General features: G+C 34.5%; 2 protein-coding genes across 3 annotated transcripts; one reads left to right on the plus strand and one right to left on the minus strand.

Annotated features, from left to right (window-relative positions):
- Positions 1–326: 326 nt before the first annotated feature.
- LOC18604178 (uncharacterized) lies at positions 327–6402 on the plus strand. Of its 2 annotated transcripts, XM_007036532.3 has the most exons (6): positions 329–1129; positions 1484–1695; positions 3676–3967; positions 4061–4146; positions 4223–4314; positions 5543–6402. In XM_007036532.3, the coding sequence occupies exons 1-6, from the start codon at positions 794–796 to the stop codon at positions 5785–5787; spliced, it is 1263 nt and encodes a 420-aa protein (XP_007036594.3). In that variant the 5' UTR covers positions 329–793; the 3' UTR covers positions 5788–6402. The 2 variants fall into 2 exon arrangements, with proteins under 2 accessions (XP_007036595.3, XP_007036594.3); XM_007036533.3 differs by lacking the exon at positions 4223–4314 and having other exon boundaries at positions 327–1129.
- A 278-nt stretch (positions 6403–6680) lies between these two features.
- Positions 6681–10164, minus strand: LOC18604179 (disease resistance protein RPS2-like). The gene is made up of 2 exons (XM_007036534.3): positions 10068–10164; positions 6681–9723 (listed from the first exon to the last, which is right to left on the minus strand). Exon 2 carries the CDS (start codon positions 9713–9715, stop codon positions 6758–6760), a length of 2958 nt encoding a protein of 985 aa, XP_007036596.3. The 5' UTR covers positions 9716–9723; positions 10068–10164; the 3' UTR covers positions 6681–6757.
- Between the last annotated feature and the right edge of the window lie 10756 nt (positions 10165–20920).

Raw genomic sequence — 20920 nt, forward strand, 5'->3', positions numbered from 1 at the left:
AAAGGTAGCATGTTAGAAGAAATGCTTTATGCACGTGTCTTACCTACTCTTTTGCTCCGCACATGTTGCTTTCCTCAGAACCCAACCAATCTCATATTTACAAATCCTTTTTATCCTTTTCAACTATTTCACCTAATTAATCCTCCCCATAAAAAAAAACCCCGAAATTATTTTCTCAATAACCAATAAATTCAATTCAATAAATAAAATAAGGAAAGAAATTAATTAAGAACTTAATGAAAATTAATTTTGTAATTAAGGAGTGGATTAAGGGAAAAAAAGAGATAATGATAATGCTTTTGTTTCCTTCCTTGTTGCCTGTTGGTGAACTAAGTTGAAGAAAACGTATATAGAAACAGTGTGGTTCAGTCTTCCTTTCCTCTCCATCACGCCTTTCCCATTTTTTTTTCTTTCTCTCTCAAATTCTCGACTGCCCTTTTCTGATTAACCAAACAATCCCTTTCTTCCTACTTGACATTTTTCTCTGTTCTTTGACCGAAAACCTTTGGGTTCTTTTTCTTCTTCCTGTTTGTTTCTTAAGAAACTGCAAGAAACTTCAGGAAAAATCAAATTTATCATTCCAGATTTGAGAGTTTGATTAACTTTTTACTTCACTCAACAAACCCATGCTTTGTTTAACTTAAATTTTGTTTGAGTTGATTTTTTGAAAGAGTTTGAAGAACAAAGCAGTTGATTTTGGACTTTTTTTTTGTTTGCATTTTGTTTCTGTTCTTCCTCCGTTTTCTAGGCAGCAAGCGGAGGGCTGATAATAGATAAAAAGTTGAAAGTGAGAATGCTGGGGACTGGGTCGCAATTTGGGAAGGTTCGAGGAGAGGATCGGTTTTACATTCCAGTTAAAGCTAGAAAAAATCAAAACCAAAAAGAAAAACAGAAGCAAAAACAGGAAGTTGTTAAGGAAGATAATGAGAAAAGTAGTAGGAATTCGTCATCATCACCAGCAAAGAACAGGGCTTTAGCTTCTGATAATAATAATGAGAAGAAGAATCTTAAGGAGACTTTGGTTTCAAGTACTGTTCCGTGCTCTGAGGAAACTGGGGTCTCAAGGAGTAACCTTGAAAGGTTCCTGGAGTCGACCAGGCCTTCAGTCACGGCTCAGTATTTTTCAAAGGTTGATATGTTCTAATATTCCTTTTCTCATCTGTATGATTTTTCTACTTGGTTGCTTAAAATTGTAAGAAAGAGCAATCAATTTTTTTTTCTTATATGGATTATGGGAGTTCTGTTTATGTTGTTTGGTATTTGGCTAAGTTGTTTCTTCATCATGTGTGGATATGTAAACAGTAGAATTTTCTAGAATAGGGCTTTATTTTACTTTGTTGTTTGGAATTTGAGAATTTGAGGAAATTCAATCATCTAAGCATCGGCTAGAGTACAACTATATGCTATGGTTGGTGATTTCTTTTTTTTTTTTTTCATTTTATTTTGGGGATTTTAATGAATTTTGATTTTTGTATTGGCGTAGAAAACGATGAGGGGACGGAGGACTTGTGATGTGGAGTTTCAGCCTTACTTTACCTTGTCTGATTTGTGGGAGTCTTTCAAGGAATGGAGTGCATATGGCGCTGGGGTGCCTTTGGTACTTGACGGGAGTGATGGTGTTGTTCAGTACTATGTTCCATACTTGTCAGGGATCCAATTATATGGTGAATCTATGCATGCAAATGCTAAGCTGAGGTAAAATGTCCCATGTATCTCGATATATTGATGAAAAATATGCAGGTTTTGCAGCAAGTAGTACAAATTTTACCTGGATGCACAATTTTTTTTAATTTGTCATTCTATTCTGTCAGATGAATTCAGTTCTCATCCTCTCCCCCTCTCTTGAATTTACGGTGTTTTATTGGCCAGCTGCAATTTCTTTATTCTGCTTCATTATATTGGTTATACTTTTCAACTTGTGGTACAGTGTCATTTATCTGACGCCCATCGAATGGTGCTATTACTTGTTTTCTAAATGCTGATTGGTATCATTTAATTTGCTTTATACTGATTGTCTACTATAGTTTCTTGTATTCTTTTCCTTCAATGGTTGTTCATCTGTTTGTTTTAACATTTGCTTGGCTTTTCATGGAAGGATGATGTCATTGGTTTATGATTTTGAAAATGGACAGATACTATTTGTAGCTCCAGAAGAGGAAAATACCTTAATGATGTTTTCTGTTTATTCCTTTCTTTGAGACTTGGGTTGCATTGCTTACTTTGTGGTTATTGAAGGTACAAAACAGTAAAGAAAATTGCCTATTGATATTTAAAAAATGCAATATGTTTTTCTTTTGTTATTGATCCATTTTTAGGAATCTTCTTCTCCAGAAGAATCATCATGCTTTATTATCTTTACATAAAGATACTGCCAGTATGATCTACTTATGTGTTGATTCATTAAAGACCAAAAATCATTTTAATTTGTTCAAAAACAATTTTTGTTAGTTGTTCACTTAGTGAGAGCAAAATTTAATTTATCAACTTTCAGTAAAGGTAGTTCTGTGAAATAGGGTTTAGAGAATGAAATGTTTTTTCTGGGGTTGCACCCCCTTGGTCCCTCTTCATCATTTGGTCACCTATATATATATATATATATATATATATATATATATAAATCCCTTACTTCTTTTGGTTTATCCATAAACTAAGCAGTGATCTGGTGGTTTTAGTGGCTGGCACTGTTGATCTATACGGTGTTAGGATTTTGTTATAGGCAGTTTCACAGGTGAGAATAATGATACTGTAATTTGTCTTCGTGAAGGATCTAGGGTGTGGGAATTATTAAATCAGATGTTTTACCTTAAGAAGCTTGATGTCGATGGATTCTTGTAGTATTGCAGTAGCCTAAATAAAGATACTACTCTGGATATAAACATGTTGCCTATCTTTAGGTCTCTACTAGGGAAAAGCACTTTCTTGTTCCTAACATGGGTAATTGAAAACGGATATTCTTACTTATAGAAAATTGTAGAGCATGTGTGTACAGTGAACTAACTTATGTTTTCTTACACCAGGTATGGCAACATAGCATGTTTTTGTATGCTAAACTTAAGAAAGCATTGTCTTGTTCATGAAACCAAGAGCCTTTGGCTTAGTGGTTCCCCTCCCCCTGAAACGATGTGGGAGTAAAATCCTCAAACCCCTCCCCCCACCCCCCTACTGGGAAGTAAGTGTCTTGATCATGACTTAAGAACTCAGCTCATGTGCTTTATTCAGGTTTTGCATGCCTAAATTGTTGAGGCTTTGCAAAACTTGATCAGAGTGATTTTTTTACATTGTCAAATTTCTTTGAATCATGATTCTTTAATGCACAAGAAATCCATTTTCCCGGTGTGGAAAATTAAATACTACTAGTGGAGTATCTTTTAGTCATTCAATGATCTAAAACATATTCTTATTTATGACGATTTAATAAAAATTTTGTAAAAGTAATTTTTCTGTGGCTATATGCTGTTCCATTATGATAAACATGTGCCTTCCAATAGGGGATGTCCGTACTTGTTCAATTTATCTTGCTACCAAGTTGTTCTTCCTTTCACTTTTCAGCAATTTAGGTTACACCGTGACTGGATACAATGTGATTGTATCAAATTCTGTGTTTCTACTTTGTATTTTGAGTTAGAGTGTATGCATGATTTATTAACTTGCAACAAATTTGAATTGTCTTGTTAGGCTATCTGGAGAAGAGAGTGATGGTGACTACTACAGAGATTCAAGTAGTGATGGAAGTAGTGATTATGAAATAGAAAAAGGCATTAAATTTTCTAGAGAGCGGCGTAGTCTATTCAATTTGACAAATGATATCCATTTTGGAGTTAGCAGTTTGTCTATAAGTGATGAAAACAGTACACTGCATGAAGGGTTTTTAAGTGATGATAGTGAAGCTGGGAACTCTCGAGATCGCCTGCTGTTTGAGTTTTTTGAGCATGATACTCCTTATAGTCGTGAACCCTTGGCAGACAAGGCTAGTTATTTTATTTTTTATTTACTGGATCTGGTTTGATCTCTGCTTCAACTCTTATTTATTTATTTTTATTCTCTTCTACTGTTGTTACAGATATTTGACCTGGCTTGTGAGTATCCTGGTTTGAAGACATTAAGAAGTTGTGACTTACTACCCATCAGTTGGATATCTGTTGCATGGTAAAGTTCCTGTATCACCTTTTCTCTTTTTGGGGTAATGTACAAATGTTCATTTTCCTTGATTGTACCTTTGTAGGTATCCCATATACCGAATACCTACAGGTCCTACATTAAAAGATTTGGATGCATGCTTTCTAACATACCATTCCCTTTGCACACCCATAGAAGGTAATCACCATCTTTTTTATTATTGTTATAGTGGATTGGGGAAATTCTCTCTTTGTCTCTCCCCCCCCCCTTGCTTCCCATTTTCTTTTTTGCTGCCCCCCTTTTCTTGTTCGTAATCTCAACCTTTTTCAGTGAAGTGGTGATCTAAAATTGATAGATTTTATAATATTATATTGTTCTTTGATGCAACATTTAAGAAAATGAATACCCCTTCTGTTTCATTCACCTATTAAGTTGCTTGTATCAGATTATTACGTTTATGACTGATTGCTTTTTGTGCCAATATCTGCTTGCTGTTATACTGAAAAGTTAAAATTATTTAGTCAAATGTGATTTGCATTCCTCATCCCATTGCATGTGCTGAATCCAGGGCGTTCCTTTCTGGGAGAAACTTTACTCCAGAAGCAAATTGATCACTTTTAGTTGCTAGGTGTCTTTCTTCATTCTTAAAACTTAAAACATTGGATATGAGCTTTTGATGAGGTGAGTCTCAAGATGGACTGTCCGCCAAGAAAACAGCAAAGTTCGATTGTTGCTCCATATAGAAAGGGTGCAAACTCTGATACATGCACGTTTATTTTTATGTCTTTGAGCATCTGATATTTTCTATCTATATCACATTCTGCTAGAAAATGTAACGATATCTTCTTTTAGTTTTCTTCGGCTTTGTGGCACAACACACGAGTTTGCATGCACCGTGGTCTTCTGGTGAGGAATAGTTGACCATAAGGTTTTTTAGAGGTTAGATTTAGGGATCTTATTAGGCTGTGGGTGACTCTTCCAGTGTTAATACATTGGCTTCAGCAACCTGTTATATAGTTGTCCAGCCAATTCTGAATTACTAAATGGCCCATAGATTTTGCTATTACTGGTACTGGTCAGTTTTATCTGCTTCAAACTTTTGCAATTTGATATCTTCTCTGATATTTGGTAGATGCATTTTGAATCTTTTGTGCCTTGATCTATATCTTTCTTGAATACTATGATAAAATGATATCTCATATAGTGCATAATGTATAAGTACTTATGATATAGTTTTGAAGACCTTTTTATTCACTTCCTTCATGGTTTCAATGCTTTATAGCAAAGAAAATTTTGAATTGTCATTCATACTAGAGATTTGAAATTATGGTTCATACTAACGCATCCTACAACATGTTTTTGTGTTTTTTAAAATAGTTTAAATATTTCTCATGTCTTTTAAGTGACCCTTATTTGGCTTTTGTAGGCAGCGGAAGTGGCCAAACACCATTTGTAGTATATCCCGATAAGGCTGATGGTATACCGCAGATTTCACTACCTGTTTTTGGAATGGCATCTTATAAATTTAAAGGATCCATGTGGACACAGAATGGCGTGAGCGAGTGTCAACATGCTAATTCCCTTATGCAGGCTGCAGAAAACTGGCTAAGGCTGCATCAGGTCAATCACCCGGATTTTCAGTTTTTTGCTTCACATGGGATGTACCTCTAGTGAAATCAAATCAAGATATAAGTCAGTGCGATTCTTTGCTTTTCCACACTGCAAAAAAAACAATGCCCTAAACTTCCATGCTAAATGCATGGTCAAACTGAGATTAAATGCTATTAATTTTTGGTATAGTGGTGGCATACCATTTGAGGGAGTTTTGTCTGGTTCGGATTTCCTATTTACTTACAAAGCAAAGAAAAGAAAGGAAAAAAAGAAGCTGAAATAGTTAGAACTTCAAGCATTGTAAAGCAGAAAGCACAAAAGATAATCATATAAGGAAGAGAGTGGAAAAACTCATGGCATCAGATAAAGCCTAATTACTGAGTTGGGCTACGCATATGATACTAAGGGATCGAGATGATATGGTGGCAGTTGAGCTACTGAGTTTTGAAGATGGTTTTATAAGCTGCTGGGAGAATAAGATGTAGCTATAATCAGACTTTCTTACTTATATTATATTTACATTATGATGATAGTAGGAAATAATAGGTATATCTATGGGTGATGTGGTTGATGTACAACATGGCTAGTCTTTTGAGCTATTCCTTTGATATATGCTAACTTATGATTAAATAAAGAAACAAGAAGATAAATGGTTGAAACTTTTATCTTTTCGCATATTTGTTTGCTCTGTTTTGGATGTTGCCTTTAATTGCTTTATTTGGTTCTCTACTTTAGAACCTGGAACATCGGGGTCCATGGACCTACCATAACATTGAAGTTGGTTCATCCCAACATCAAAACAAAGCACAGGCATGAACGTGTTTAAGACACTTTATACACATTCTTTGTAGGTAAGTTCGGGATTTTACCAAGTTTTTTAGCTGATTTAAGGTTGATATAAAATGCTTTGCTTGGAATTAATTTTTCCAGCTAAAGAATGTTTCAGAACTATGTGTATATATATGAGCGTATGAAAGAATCGAATAAAGACAAAATTTGGAGGGAGTAACACTTTTATTCAAGTGGCTCTTTAGTCTTCTTTACACGCAACAAAAGGTGAGAGGACATCCATAACATTGGGGTCATCCCATTCCACTGATTTCCACCACTCTCTTGGCTCTACGTAGATTCCTTCGAGGAAGGGAGGAGGCGATGGCTGCCCATTTTCTAGCAGGGCAAGAGACAGTGAAATCCTCTTTAGCTTCAGGCAGTCCACTATCCAAATGTATTGGAAAGAATCTGCATGAATCATAACACCAGCACTTGAAATGCTTTTCAATTCCGGTAGTTCCCACAGGACTAGCCTCCTCAATTTGGGAAGAATGAATGCTGTTATGTTGGCACTCCGTCCTCCTCCTTTGCCATTTCCTTCATCTTCCTCCACTGCTATTATTTTCTCCATTTTACCACAAGATTCAACTTTAAGAAATTCTAAGTTCTGGAAGCCCCGCAATATCTCACGCGAAAATAACTTCTTCATGCCTGAACAGTTGCTCAATTCAAATGTTACAAGGGAAGAGAAGATGGCAGGCGGTGCCAGAGCAGCTGGAGTGGCTGGAGATGTAGATTCGATGGCTAGTCCACTAACAAGTTGGCGCAAGTTGCACAATCCCTTAAGGTTTAACACCGCAATGTTCTGAATTGAGTTGCAAGACAATAATGACAAGTCAAGTGCGCACTCTATCCCTTCACACTCGCTAATATAACATATCTTCAAGTCATTAGCTTCATGGAACAAAGAAATGGTGTTTAAGCTTAAGAGATTGGGGCACTTCTTAATAGCCAAAGCGTGAAGATCATTTGGGAGAAGTACAAGATCTTCTCTTCCTATCGCGCAATTGATAAGATTTATCCCATTATGAAATTCCTCAGGGTTCTCAAACAGCTCGGTCAAATCATCATGCTCAGCAGACCAAGGTGATCCCACTACAAGCTGGTAACTGGTAGGCCATTGACCCCATATAAACTTGGCATAGTTTTGGAAATCTTGCACCTCAGGAAATGAGCCTGTCAAAGTCTCCAGCTTTCCCAATTTGGTCATTTCCTCTCCGTTTATGTTGAGTGTGGTTGCCAAGTACTGAAGATGAGAAAGCATGGGTAGTATTCCCCTGGGTAGCTCCTTTAGACTCCCTGAATGTAAGGCAAGATAAGTGAGGTTTACTAACTTTTCCATACCGTGAGGGACCTCTTCAATAGCTGTATTAAAAAGGTCCAACTTTCTCAGTGCTCTTAGTTTTGCTACAGAAGGCACATATCTTAACCTGTAACATCTTCTAAGTACCAGTGTAGTAAGATTTTCCAACTTAGAAATGGAATTTGGCAGATCCTGAATACTTGTATAAGAAAGATCTAGAACCCTTAATCCATGCATGTGCTCAAAGAAAACTTCTGGAATCCTTTCAAATCCATGATTTTGTTGCAGCAACAAGGTGGATAGAAATCCACATTTTGGTGAGATATGGGGAGGAATTCCCAATATTGAATTTTCCATCAGGGAAACCTTGTCAAGATCCTGAGTCCATTCATTCTCGCTTGGTAGTTCCCTTAATAGCATGCCAGCTTTCACCATGAATCGAGGTCCAACGCTTCTAATAGACAATGCCATGTCTCTCAAAACGTCATGCATCTTGACCCCTTTCTCGAAAAAATCCTTAACCTTCTCTACCAAGCAATTATTTTCAAGCTTGTTTAAAATACTATGTCCTCTGTCGCGCATTGTTTGTCTACTCCCATATTCATCAATTAGTTTCTCATCTATCCATTTTTCTACTAACTCGTTCCTTTCAATTATATAATCTTCAGGATACAAGGAACAATATAGGAAACACTCTTGAATTTTTGGATCTCCCAAACGGTCATAACTAAACATCAAACGCCCAAATATTTCATTGTCCAAACCTCTCACACTTTTTACACATTCACGTAATTCATTTAGTGCGTTTCTCCACTCACGAACATCATCAACCCCTTTCATGCTACCGGCTATTGTCACAATGGCGAGTGGCAATCCACCACATTGGTCAACAGTAAGCTTCACAATCTCTTCCAAAGCTGGAAGCTGTAGAACATCATCCCCTACATGAGTTACGAAAAGGTTGAAGGACTCCTGTTTTGAAAGAGGTTGCACCTTGAGTATCTCACAACCCATAGATAGACAAACATCAATTGATCTACTAGTGATTACTAACTTGCTTCCATTTTGTAAAGTTGGTTCAGGGATTCCCACATCACGCAGGGAAATCCTGTTCCATACATCGTCTAAGATTAAAACAAATCTCTTTCTTTTCAAGATATCCATCAACATAGTTGCTCGTTCCAATTCATCATTAGAAAGATAATGATTCAAGGCGGATCCAATATCTTCCTGCACTTTGACAACATTGAACTCTTTCGATACAGTGACCCAAATAACCTTATCAAATCGACTCTCCCTCAACAACTGATTGTTGATATGCTTCATTATGGTAGTTTTTCCTACGCCGCCCATTCCACAGACTCCGATCATCCCAACCACATTGCCCATTAAGTATTCCCAAATTAGTTCTTTTATATCGATTTCACCTTCGAGGTTTGTTGTCTGTAATGTCATTCCGATGGTCGGAGGTCCATCAATGGCGACACCTTCAGGAAATCTACCTCGTTCGTAAATTTCGTTCACTTCTTCAATCTTTCGACAAACGAGCTTTCCGAGGCGGGCACGTGAGAAGTAGGAGACAATGCGCAGCTTTTCTTCCAGCGCTTGCATTCCTGCATTCATCGTTTCCACATCTACAAACCACTTCTCGACTTCTTTCTTTACCAATTTTTTGCTGCGAAGCTCTGCTTCCTTTCTTGACTCTATGTCTTGCTTTCGAATGTTTAGATCATTCAATTTTCTTCTAAGATGTTCCACTTTTTCATCAAGTTTGCGGTGATTGTCCAAGTACTTGCAAATTGGAGGCCCAAAGCATTTCATCATTTCAAAGATCGACGCTACTGCAAGCTCCATACAGGCTCCTTGTAAATATGAAACGAAAACCATTTTAGCAATATAACAAAGACGATGAGCAAGCAGATTCGCCAGTGTTACAACAAAGTTCGTCCAAGATTTGGCATCAAATGCATTAAGATGGCTTTATGGACTTGAAATTTGAAAAGAGCCCGGGGTTATGGTCCCTATATATCTAATCACTCTGACTAGTTTTAGGCCAAAATAAGATTAACAAAACAGGGAAAAAAGAAAAGGAAACATGAAAGAGAATGAAACAGGAAAACCCTACACATGATGAGCTGAAGGTTATATGAGGTGTTGCATGAGGTATGATTCTAAAGAAAGACGCAAAAGAGTTAAGACAGTTTACCTGATTTAGTGAGCCTGGTACTTCTCCAGTTCCCCTGTTCTCAAAGATGTTGCTTAAATTTGAGAAATTAGCAGGAAAAATGTACATTCAAGAAAATTAGCATCTGGGTACAAACAAACAGAAAAACTAAAAGTCAATAATCCAAGTCAAGACAAGAGAGTCCCATTGAAGTTGTATATGTTTTAGTTGACCAACTAAGTAGAAAGGGACTTTGTTGTTATTGCTGTGACTTGCAATCAACCAAAAGTCAATTGAAGAGAAAATGAGTGTGAACAACGGTCCATTGGCTTTTTTTTTTCCCTTGATGAAAGCTGCTATCAGCATGTTTAATTGAGCAATTCTTTTTTCCTCTATTATTTTGTTGTTTAGTTCACAAAATGATCATTTCGAGAGAAATCGGAATAATTATTATTGATTTCTAATGAATAATAGATATTCCACCTGCGATAGAATAGATTAAAAAAATTTTAAACAAGAATACCCTTAACCATTTTATGAAATTATTACTCTGTATATAATAAAACCTAACCCTAATATGTAAAAGGAATCCTTTTATTTTCTTGTTTTTCTTTCTCTTTCTTCCTTCTCTGCCTCACTCCTCTCTCTAATTTGCCTCTTTTTCTTTCTGATTTCCTTGCCGTCCTCCAATACCCTAGCGACCATACATGCTGGGTTTCATTGCGTCCACCACATCACCAGTGTCCAAACGATAAAATAAAATAAGGAAAAAATAAAATGAAATTAAAATAAAAAGTTAAATTAAAATTTTATATAATTTATAAAAAATTAATATTTCGAACTAAAAAATAAAACTAAAATTTTAATTACAATTATTAATATTTAAAATAAATTATAAATTGTTAATATTTATTATTTTAAAAACAAAAATGGAGAAAAATTAAATTAATTTAAATAATCATAATAAATTTTAATTAAGAGTTATTAATATTTTTGATAAATTAGAAAAACTTAATATTTATAATTAAAAATCATAATTTGTAAAAAAAGTTTTTTTATATTCTTATCACCTATTCTTTTATTATTCCAAAACTATTTTTATCAACCAAACATTGAAATAATGTGAGAACAACAATTCCATTTAATAAATTAAACTACATAATAATTATTCTTATCTTATTTTATATCTAACACATAAAATTTATTCCCTTTCTATTCTATTCTACAAATCAAATATATTTATGTGTATTTAGAGTGTTTTCAAAATGACATCATTCCGACCTCATCACAATCTGTTTTTCAGTCCAAGCTGTGTATTCTTGCCTCTTGTTGCCTCTGGCTTGACTCCTGTCTTGCTCAGGCAGCTCTGGTAAAGCTCTATTATATATGAAATGTAATGTTAATTATTTTTTTTTAAAAAAATAAAGAACAGATGTCATTCTTTTTATTATTAGTGTTATTATTGTTATTATTATTTATTTTTGAAAACATTATTATTATTATCATTATTTTTTATTATACTTTTTTAATTATAATTTATATATTTGGATTGAGAAGTAATTAAATGAAGTAAAAAATGAGGTTGCAAAATATTTGAATTAGACATCATGTGCGGTCAAATTGTGGCACACAAGTTAACGCCCAAAATTTGGGTGCATTTACTTTGACTATCACCTACCCTTGTATATCCTAAGAAAGATGAAAGCCACGAAAGCAATTAATTAATTATTATATAGAAAATTAAACCAGAAAAAGAACAGAAATATGGAAACAAGCTACAGATAGAGATGGTTCAAGAAATGTATTACATTGTATAGTATGCTATAACTCCTAAAGAAAGTAATGAAATGAAAGAGATGAAGACTTAGTAGGAGGGTGGGTCAAGCTCATTCTACACCACTCCTAGTCCTAGTCCTAGTGATGAATATACTCTTTCACTATACATCCCTATTATTAATACGCAAGGCAAACAAAACAAATCCCACATGTCGCAACCATAATAATTGGTATGACCTTCTTTTTATATATAAATATAGATTATGAAAACTTTAACAAAAGTTTGTCCTCTTCTTGTGATAATGGAAATGATGGTGAATCAGTGTTTATTACATGGTTTCTTTGTAATTCCCCTGATCTCCAATATTTTCCTGACAAATAAGCAACATTATCATCCTTTTCATTTCCCCTCTTCTCCTATCATTTTTTTCTTAAACTCGATTCTCTAAATTCATTTTCATTGTTATTAGATACAAAATTTATTTGATAAATTCTATATAAGTTAATTAAGATTTTGTTTGAATGGATGTTTTTACTTTTTGTTTTTTTACTATTAATCTTTTGTTTTTATTAATTAATCGGAATAGTAAATATTTCAGATTAAAAGAATACCAAAAAAATTAAAGGGGACTCTTAAGGACTGTCTTAAGGTGAATTTATAGAGATGTTTTTGCAATTAATATATTATCTCTTCTTAAATTTGGTAATAACAATGTGTTAAATAAAAACACCTTATGATTTGAAGTGAAATAAATTTATCATTTGAGATTTATAAAACGAAATATTTAGTGGCCCTGAAAATGTTTTCTATTAATTCGAAAGCTAATACCATGCCTTTAATTATTCTTTTCACTTTTTATTATAATTTGTCTTATGGCATTTAATTTTTCTCTTTTCCTTTTACACTTTTTTTTTTTTGTTCTTGGTTGATTTCAAACTCCTCTCCCTAAACTTTTGCATTCATCTCTCTTACCAGTCTTCCTACAATCATGTTTGACAATAACCTGGCTTGGTTCTAAAGCAAATCAACCAAATATTATCCTTCCTTCACCATATTCAAATTTGGCATTCACCTTTGAATGTCAATTTTCATTTCCCAAAATAAATTTTCCACTTAAGTTTGATAGTGAGTCATTCATAATGCTTCAAAATCTGTCAAACAGTAGCAGCACATGATCATTAATCCCTTGGTTCTCTTTTTCTTGCCAAATTTTCTTAATTCTAAGTCCAACTTCAAATTAACACAAGAAAAGATTTTTTTTTTTTCAAGTTCGATGCCTGCTCGAGGATTTCCATCTTCTATGTTGTTGTTAATCTTTTCCAATTTCAGTTTCCTTTCTTTGAGTGTTCTGTGGAGTCTTGCTGCTGTCAAAGACTCAAACCTTCAATTTAATTGATTGTAAAGAAAGGTTTTCGTATTCTTAAATTTTAGAAGCGCGAGATTGTGCAATTTAATGGTTTTCTTTGAATGTTTGGATTTTACGTTTTCTTGAGACCACTATTTGATTGCACAGCTAAAAGGAAAAAAAATTATCAAAGTACCCCACAGGTTCATGCATTATAGCAATTTAGTTAATTTAGTTCTTCTATTTTAAAATTAGTCAATTTAATCTATGTATGTGATATTTTGTACAATTGAGTTTTGTCTTACAATTGAGTTCTGCATTTCCTAGTAGCAATGAAGGTTTGTGGCATCTGGTTTTACAAATTGAAGAAGAAGAAGATATCACGCGAGTGGTGTCACGTGATTCACTTAAATTGAAGACTATTTTATGCAATGTTTTAAGTTCAAATATCAACACTTTTTATTTCTTTTCTTTCCTTCGTAAATCGTTGGTCGATTGGACATGTGTAGTGACGCTAATGGTGGTCTAGTACTAGGAACCTAACACTGCTGATGAGCTGTGCCTCTCATTTGCTATGGTATTATTACTTTTTTGTCAATTGAATGTTGTTTCGAGAACTTTTTCTTTCTCTTTTTTCTGGCTCATCGTCTTGCTTTCAACTCTATCACTGACTAATATTGAAATCATAATTTTTAAGCCTTTTCAACATAGTATTAGAGCTTCTCAATCGATCTTAAGGGACTGCTTACAAAACCAAAAAAATTAATCACTGAAGAACCTTACCAAGTGTTTCCTCTCTCATCTTAGAAAATCACACAGAGAAAAATGGAGCCTGTGAGCTTTAATGTCACTGCTCCAACATTTAATGGCGACAATTATCCAATCTGGGCAGTCTTAATAAAACTGACCTGAGAGTTTTTGAGAGTTTTTGACCTGTGGGATGTTGTTGAAGTGGGAGGTGAGGTCCCTGTTATGAGGCATTAGCATCCAACTATGGCTTAATTGAAGCAACACAGTGAAGAGATTGCCAAGAGGTATAAAGCTCTTTTCTGTATACATTCAGCTGTCTCTACAGGAATATTAACTCATATAACGGCTTGTGAATCTCCCAAGGAAGCTTGGAATAAACTTAAGGAAGAATTTCAAAGAAGTGACAGAACTTGTCAGATCCAAATCTTAAATCTCCTTAGGGAATTTGAGGTTTTAAGGATCAGAGAAGATGAAAGCATTAAGGAGTATTCTGAGAAGGTTATGAAACTGGTTAATCAATTAAGGCTAATGGGAGAAGAGTTACTAGAGAGAAAAATATTGAGTAAAGTTTTGGTGAGTCTTTTAGAGAAATTTGAAGCAAAAATCTCATTTTTAGAAGACTCTAAAGACTTAACAACACTGACTCTTACTAAGTTAGTTAATGCACACTAGGCCCAAGAGCAAAGAAAGGCTTTATGAGGTGAAAATAATATTGAAGAAGCCTTAATGGCGAGAACCAAAGAAAGAAGTTGCAGAATTAGAAATGGAATTTTAAGAAGAATGAGAAGGATAGGAAAGATAAAAAGGGGTTTGACAGAAGCAAGACAAATAGAAAGGTCAATATCCATTGTGTTCCTACTGCAAAAGAGGAATCACACTGAAAAGTTTTGTTGGCATCGATCAAATGTGAAGTGTCTATCCTGCAATCAGTTGGGGCATATCAAAAAGGTTTGTAAGAACAAGGGAAAGGATGTAAAGGAGAAAGTTGTAGTAGTTGAAGAAAAAGAAGATCAGATGAAGTTCTTTTATGATGAAGGTACTTGAGAAGTCAAGAGAAAAATCTACCTGGTTATTTGATAGTGGTCGCTCGAATCACAAGACAAGTGATGCAAGCAATTTTATTACTATTGACAGAAGCTACAAATCTCAAGTGGAAATAGGATATGGAGATTACTTGAAGATTTGTGGAACAAGTACTATTGGTGTAAAAACCTTGTTAGGTACAAAATCAATTGCAAATGTTCATTTTGCTCTTGATATTAATAAGAATTTGCTCAGTATGGGCCAATTAGTTGATGAGAATTACTTTCTATTATTCAAAGATAGAATGTGCACTGTCTTTAGTCCATTTTGTGTGAAATTATTCATTGTTGCAATGAGGAATAAATGTTTTCCTTTGAATTGGATGGTAGTTAAACATAAGGGTTATAATTGTGTATCTACTAATGCAACTCTTTAGCACAAAAGACAAGGGCACACAAGTTATAGTTCACTAAAGCTTATGCTGTCATTAAATCTAATTAAGGGGCTTCCACACATAGGTCACAATGAACATGTTTTCAAGGTATGTTGTTTTGGAAAACAATCTCATACATCATTCCCAAAACAAAGCTTGACAAGGGCCATTAAAAAGCCGCAGGTTGTGCATTTTGATCTTAGAAGTGTAGTGAAGGTAGCATCATTTAATGGTAGTCTTTACTACATAATTTTTATTGATGAGTAGACCAGATTTACTTAGATTTCTTTATCCAATATAAATCTTAAGCATTTGAGAAGTTTACCAAGTTTGTTGTCTTAGTTGAAAAGCAATCTAAAATGCCAATGAAAGCTTTAAGGACTATTAGCTTGAAAATTAGTATAATTTGACTATGACAAAATGATTCGAATTTGTATTTGCTTTACTAGAGTGATCCCTGACAAGTTCTTGAAATAATTTAAATCTCATACATTTGTTCTTACATAATTACAAGATTTATTGTTTTAGTTGTGTGAATTCATGAAGTTATTAAACTTTCACACATTCATTTCATAAATGTCTACAAGCTTGGATGACTTAGTTGTATAAGTGCTTATAATTCCTCTAACATTCATCCTTGAGATGCTAAATGTCACGACCCCAATTTTGGGCCATGACAGGGGCATGGGCCCAATGGACATAGCCCACTAAATTCAAGCAAGCCTATTTACATGACTCCATTCATCGATTTCATTATTCGTTTTACCAACCGTATTTCGTAATTTTCACTAACGAGTATGTCAATACTTTTCTATTGACTATATATTCACATTTATATGATTCAAAATAATGTCATCCGTGCCATTACATAGTGGCAACATTAATCAATATAAATGTCTATTCGCTCAAGATATATATATATATATATATATATATATACATGTCTTAACAATTTACATCAGGGCAAGTGTGTTCAACAAAAAAAACTCTAGACTTCCAGCAGAGCAACCATAGCAAAGGTGCAGCTATGGAATGCCATTGATACCTACCAACAGATGGATACAAGTCTATGAGGACACCTCGACCTAGTTACCGGCTGCCTCTTGATCTGAAAATATGAAGTTGAAAACGGTGAGTACAAACCCAATGAGTGAACAAGGAAGGGAACAAGCAATCAATAGGAAAAATTTGAAAATCATGATGCACTTGTTCAAAACAATGCAATTTAGTTTCATTCTCATTAAAACCCCTCATTAAACCTTTAAATGGTTAATCACTTGATAATGATGAATCCACACATAACAAAGAAATTGAAGAATGAAAGCTTCAGTGATACACAAGCAAGTCAAGTGAAACGACGAGTCGCTGCAGCGAGAGTGAATTTTTGCTACAGAGAAGTTTAGGCTCAAGTTATCAGCTGGACGAGGGTTTCTCAAATGGTCGAGTGTTTCTCTCTAAAATTCCTCATTTCAAACTTAATTAAATAAACCCTTAAATGTTGGGAGTCCATGTTCAACTATGGTGTAAATGAAATGGAAAAAAATATGGCAAAAACCAATAAGATAGCATAATGGACAGAAAGTTTCTCGCTGCAGTGAGATTCAGTTGGCCAAAACAGAAAGTTTCTTGCTGCAGCGAGAAGCTCCAGCGACTTTCTCGCTGCGGCGAGAACCAGGTCTGGTAAAAACCCTAAAAACCCGAGAGTTTCTTGCTGCAGCGAGAAACAGAGCACTAAGAAAAAGTTTCCATTCCCTCAAGAAAATACCATCCTGCTGAAATGACAAAATCAACATGAAACACAAATAAATTCCTAAAGTTTAACATGTCAAACTTTCACATGCATTACAACCATATACCATATTCATGAGCTTGTGATAACACACATATCTATGTATGACAATACATATATATATATATATATCAATCATCATGCACACCCTCCCATCATCATCAGCTCATATGCACTCCCACTAGCATATGGTTGGGTCATCATTGGCTAATGCGCACTCCTACTCGCACACAATCGGGTCAGCATTGGCTTATGCGCACTCGTACTCGCACACAGCCGGGTCAGCATCAGCTTATGCGCACTCCCACTTGCACATAGCTGGGTCAGCATCGGCTTATGCGCACTCTCACTCGCACACAGTCGGGTCAACATCGACTTATGCGCACTCCTACTCGAACATAGCCGGGTCAATATCATTGCACAACATTATTCGTATATATATATATATCATCATAGTATAGGAGCACATAAGTTCGTTCTTTTTCACATTTCACAACATCAAAATATTTTATCAAGGGTTTGTTCCCCAACACACATCTTTAAGGAAAAGTTGAAATAAATCATTCAAATGTGTCATACAAATACAATTATATTTCTCAAAACGATTTTGAAATGCAAGTTCACTCACCGGTATTTTGTTGAACCTTTAGTCGACTCTAACTTCCCTAATGGTCCAATTGGGGTTAAGGGGCCTCGTTGGAACCTATCACACACCAAAAACATCACAGCCAATCCAATTTACATTAATATTGCTCCAAAGCTATTTTTCAAGTCAAGCTTCAATAGCCCTTCCTATCTACCACTAAATGGCTATTATTTACACTACTCTAGTCACACTAAGAATGATTAATCAATCTCAACAATAAAACATTCACAAGTCAAATTACTAGATAATATCAATAACTACAATATCAACTCAATTTCACAACTCACCTTGCTAGATTTGTAATTGGATTCCTCCTCAAGAATTCCTAAACTATTATAAAAAGTCATTTTTTCTCTCTCTAAAACCCTAACTAGTGAGAAAAAGTATGAAAATAAGATTTTTCAAGGGTTTTAAAGTGAGAAAGTGAAAGAGTACAAGGGTTCTATGCAAAAGTGCACAAAAGCTTGAAAATTAGAGCTATTTTGAAGAAGGTTGTGGAGCTTTCATATCAAGCTTTCATGGAGGATGAAAGCAACGTAAGGTGAGAGGAAGAAGAAGAAGAAAAGCTACTGGAGAATGAAGAAGCTGCTGGAAGAAAGAAATATTTATAGCTCAAGCTTATCCATTCCACTTAAATTACCAAAATGCCCTCAACAAGTTAGCTTATTCTCTTCCAATCCTTTATGCAATCTTTTTACTCTTTTGACACTGGGATAAGGTCCATAATGGTTTAGAAATACTCAGTTTTGTGAAACTTAAAAATTTTGATTGGAGATGAAAAATGACTATTTTGCCCCTACCTATGGAATCATCATTATTTTTATTTCCTTCGTCATTTTACCCGTATTTCATCATTCATTTATGCCTTAGGCCTACTTAGGCCATAATATTGTTTAAAAACTTACTTTTAGGGGCTTTTCAAAGAAATAACGAAATTACCCATAGCCCGTGTTATTGCATTTATGCCTAGTTAAGAGCCTATAGAGGTCGAGGTCTCACACTAAAGTTGCATGATAAGTTCATGAGTGATGGAGTTTATCTCAAAGCATTCAAAGATCATTAATTTACACAACAACAAAGGTGTCTCAAGTCAAGAAGCAAATTCTCAACTTAACATTTGATAACAAGGAAGATATGGCTAAAATTACATGCTAAAATGACAAGGAATGTTGAGGAATCAAAGCTCCAATCGATCTTAGAGCAAGGCAAGTTGATCTTATGATAGAACGAGCAAGGAAACTTGAAAAGACACAACCACAGTCAATTCTATAAGAGAAGTAGTTGATCCCATGGCTGCTTGGATGTGAAATCTAGCTTTTGAGAAGTCATAGTCAATCCTCAAAGGAAGGTAGTCGACTACCAATGCCTAGAATTTAAAAATGCATGCTTTTAAGAAGTGGAACAAGTAGAGGATGGTTGTGTTTGACTGTAAAAGCCCTAATTTGAAGATTTAAAGAACCATTGTCGATTTTAGGAGCCTTGCAGTTGATCCCAAAGCTCTAGCAACGGTCAGATTTGTTTCAAACTTGTATCTAATGGCTAGATTCTCACCTGATTCATCTCTAACGGCTACATGACCTTTCCAACCATATAAAATACCTTTTGGGAGCATTTCCAAGTGAGGAAAAAGAGAAAAAAAGGCCAGACTTTTGAATATTAAAGTCTTGAAAAGAAAAGAGAGAAAAACCAAGCAATACCAAACCTTTTTGAGCTAAAATCTTCTTTGTACTTTTCACTCCAATCTTTATATCTTATATTTATACTCATTGTTAGGCATTCTTCCTCTATTGTACTAAACTAGCAAAATCCACGTCTTAGAGGCACTCTTGCTATTCTTGTAAAGGTTTTAACTCATCATTGAAAAGTTATTGTAAAGGTTATCACTTGATCCCGTGAAAAAGACGTTGAAAGGGTTATCACTTGATTCCATTAAAAAGTCGGTGCAATGGTTATTGCGTGATCTCGTGAAAAAACCAGTGTAAGGGTTATCGTTTAATCTCATGAAAAAGTTGTTGTAAAGGTTTAATGCTTGATCTTGTTAAAAAACACGTTTTCTTGAGTGAATTTGAAACCTTTTAGCTTGCTAAGGGAGAGAACATGGGCATTTGAAAAAGCTGAACCTCTATAAATTTCTTGTGTCTTCATTTTAATTTTTACTTTGATTTGTTGTATTTTATTTCAAGAAAAACCATCTCTTAACTTACTATTGTTTTCTCACTTGTTGGTTTGTTTCATTTTCCAATCTTTCTCTATTATCATTATTTGTCTATTTCTTGTTGAAAAGATTTCTTGAAATGTTTTTCTTATGTCTGTGCTTGTTTAATTTATTTTTGAAAAATGTTTTAAGCATTTTAAAAATGATCTTTAATCTACTTTCAATTGTTTAGTTTTGATTAAAATCATTACTTTCTTCAAAACCTTAACAAAAACTTTTTTTCACATTTACAAAAGCCATTTTCTAATGTAGGATTGACTATAGCTTCATTATAGTTGACAATAGATGTTGTTTTCCACTTCTAAATTTTTTTAATTTCAATTCACCCTCCTCTGGGATATTCTTGTTACTTAATTCATTGAGCTAACATTTCTAACAAGGACTGATAATGTAATTGAGTATGGTTTTACTGAATTTAAGAATTTTTTAGCTTGTGAGGGTATTAAGCACTACTTAACTATGTTTTATAGCCCTCAACAGAATGGTATCTGTGATAGAAAAGACAAAGCTATTATGGAAATGACTAGATGTTTGTTGTTTGACAAAAGATTGCCTCTAAGTTTTTGGGCTAAGACAACTGATATTGTAGTGTCATTGTTGAATATTTTACCTATAAAAGCTCTTTAAGCTCAATGTCCTTATGAAGCTTGGTATAAGGTAAAGCCATCAGTGAGTCATTTGAGAATCTTTGGTTGTGTGTGCTATGCTAAAGTGCTTGATGAAAAAAGGTCTAAGCTGGATACAAAGTCTAAAGTGGCCATTAACTTAGGATTTAATGATGTTTCCATGGGTTATAGGCTTTACAACATTATAACAAAAAAGGTATTCATCTGCAAAGATGTTAAATTCGATGAGAACTTCCTGTGGAACTAGGACAAATTTGTAGTTGAAAGCTCAAAGAATGATGATATTTTCAA

This window comes from Theobroma cacao, chromosome 3 (assembly GCF_053813885.1).
Source record: "Theobroma cacao isolate CCN51 chromosome 3, ASM5381388v1, whole genome shotgun sequence".
NCBI classification, from domain to species: Eukaryota; Viridiplantae; Streptophyta; class Magnoliopsida; order Malvales; family Malvaceae; genus Theobroma; species Theobroma cacao.

Excerpts from the sequence above, each read along its gene's own strand:
- LOC18604178 (XM_007036532.3), top strand. The coding sequence starts at position 794 with ATGCTGGGGACTGGGTCGCAATTTGGGAAGGTTCGAGGAGAGGATCGG. Across the intron at positions 3,968-4,060 it reads GTGAACCCTTGGCAGACAAG|ATATTTGACCTGGCTTGTGA; the intron begins GCTAGTTATTTT and ends CTGTTGTTACAG. Across the intron at positions 4,147-4,222 it reads AGTTGGATATCTGTTGCATG|GTATCCCATATACCGAATAC; the intron begins GTAAAGTTCCTG and ends GTACCTTTGTAG.
- LOC18604179 (XM_007036534.3), bottom strand. The coding sequence starts at position 9,715 with ATGGAGCTTGCAGTAGCGTCGATCTTTGAAATGATGAAATGCTTTGGG.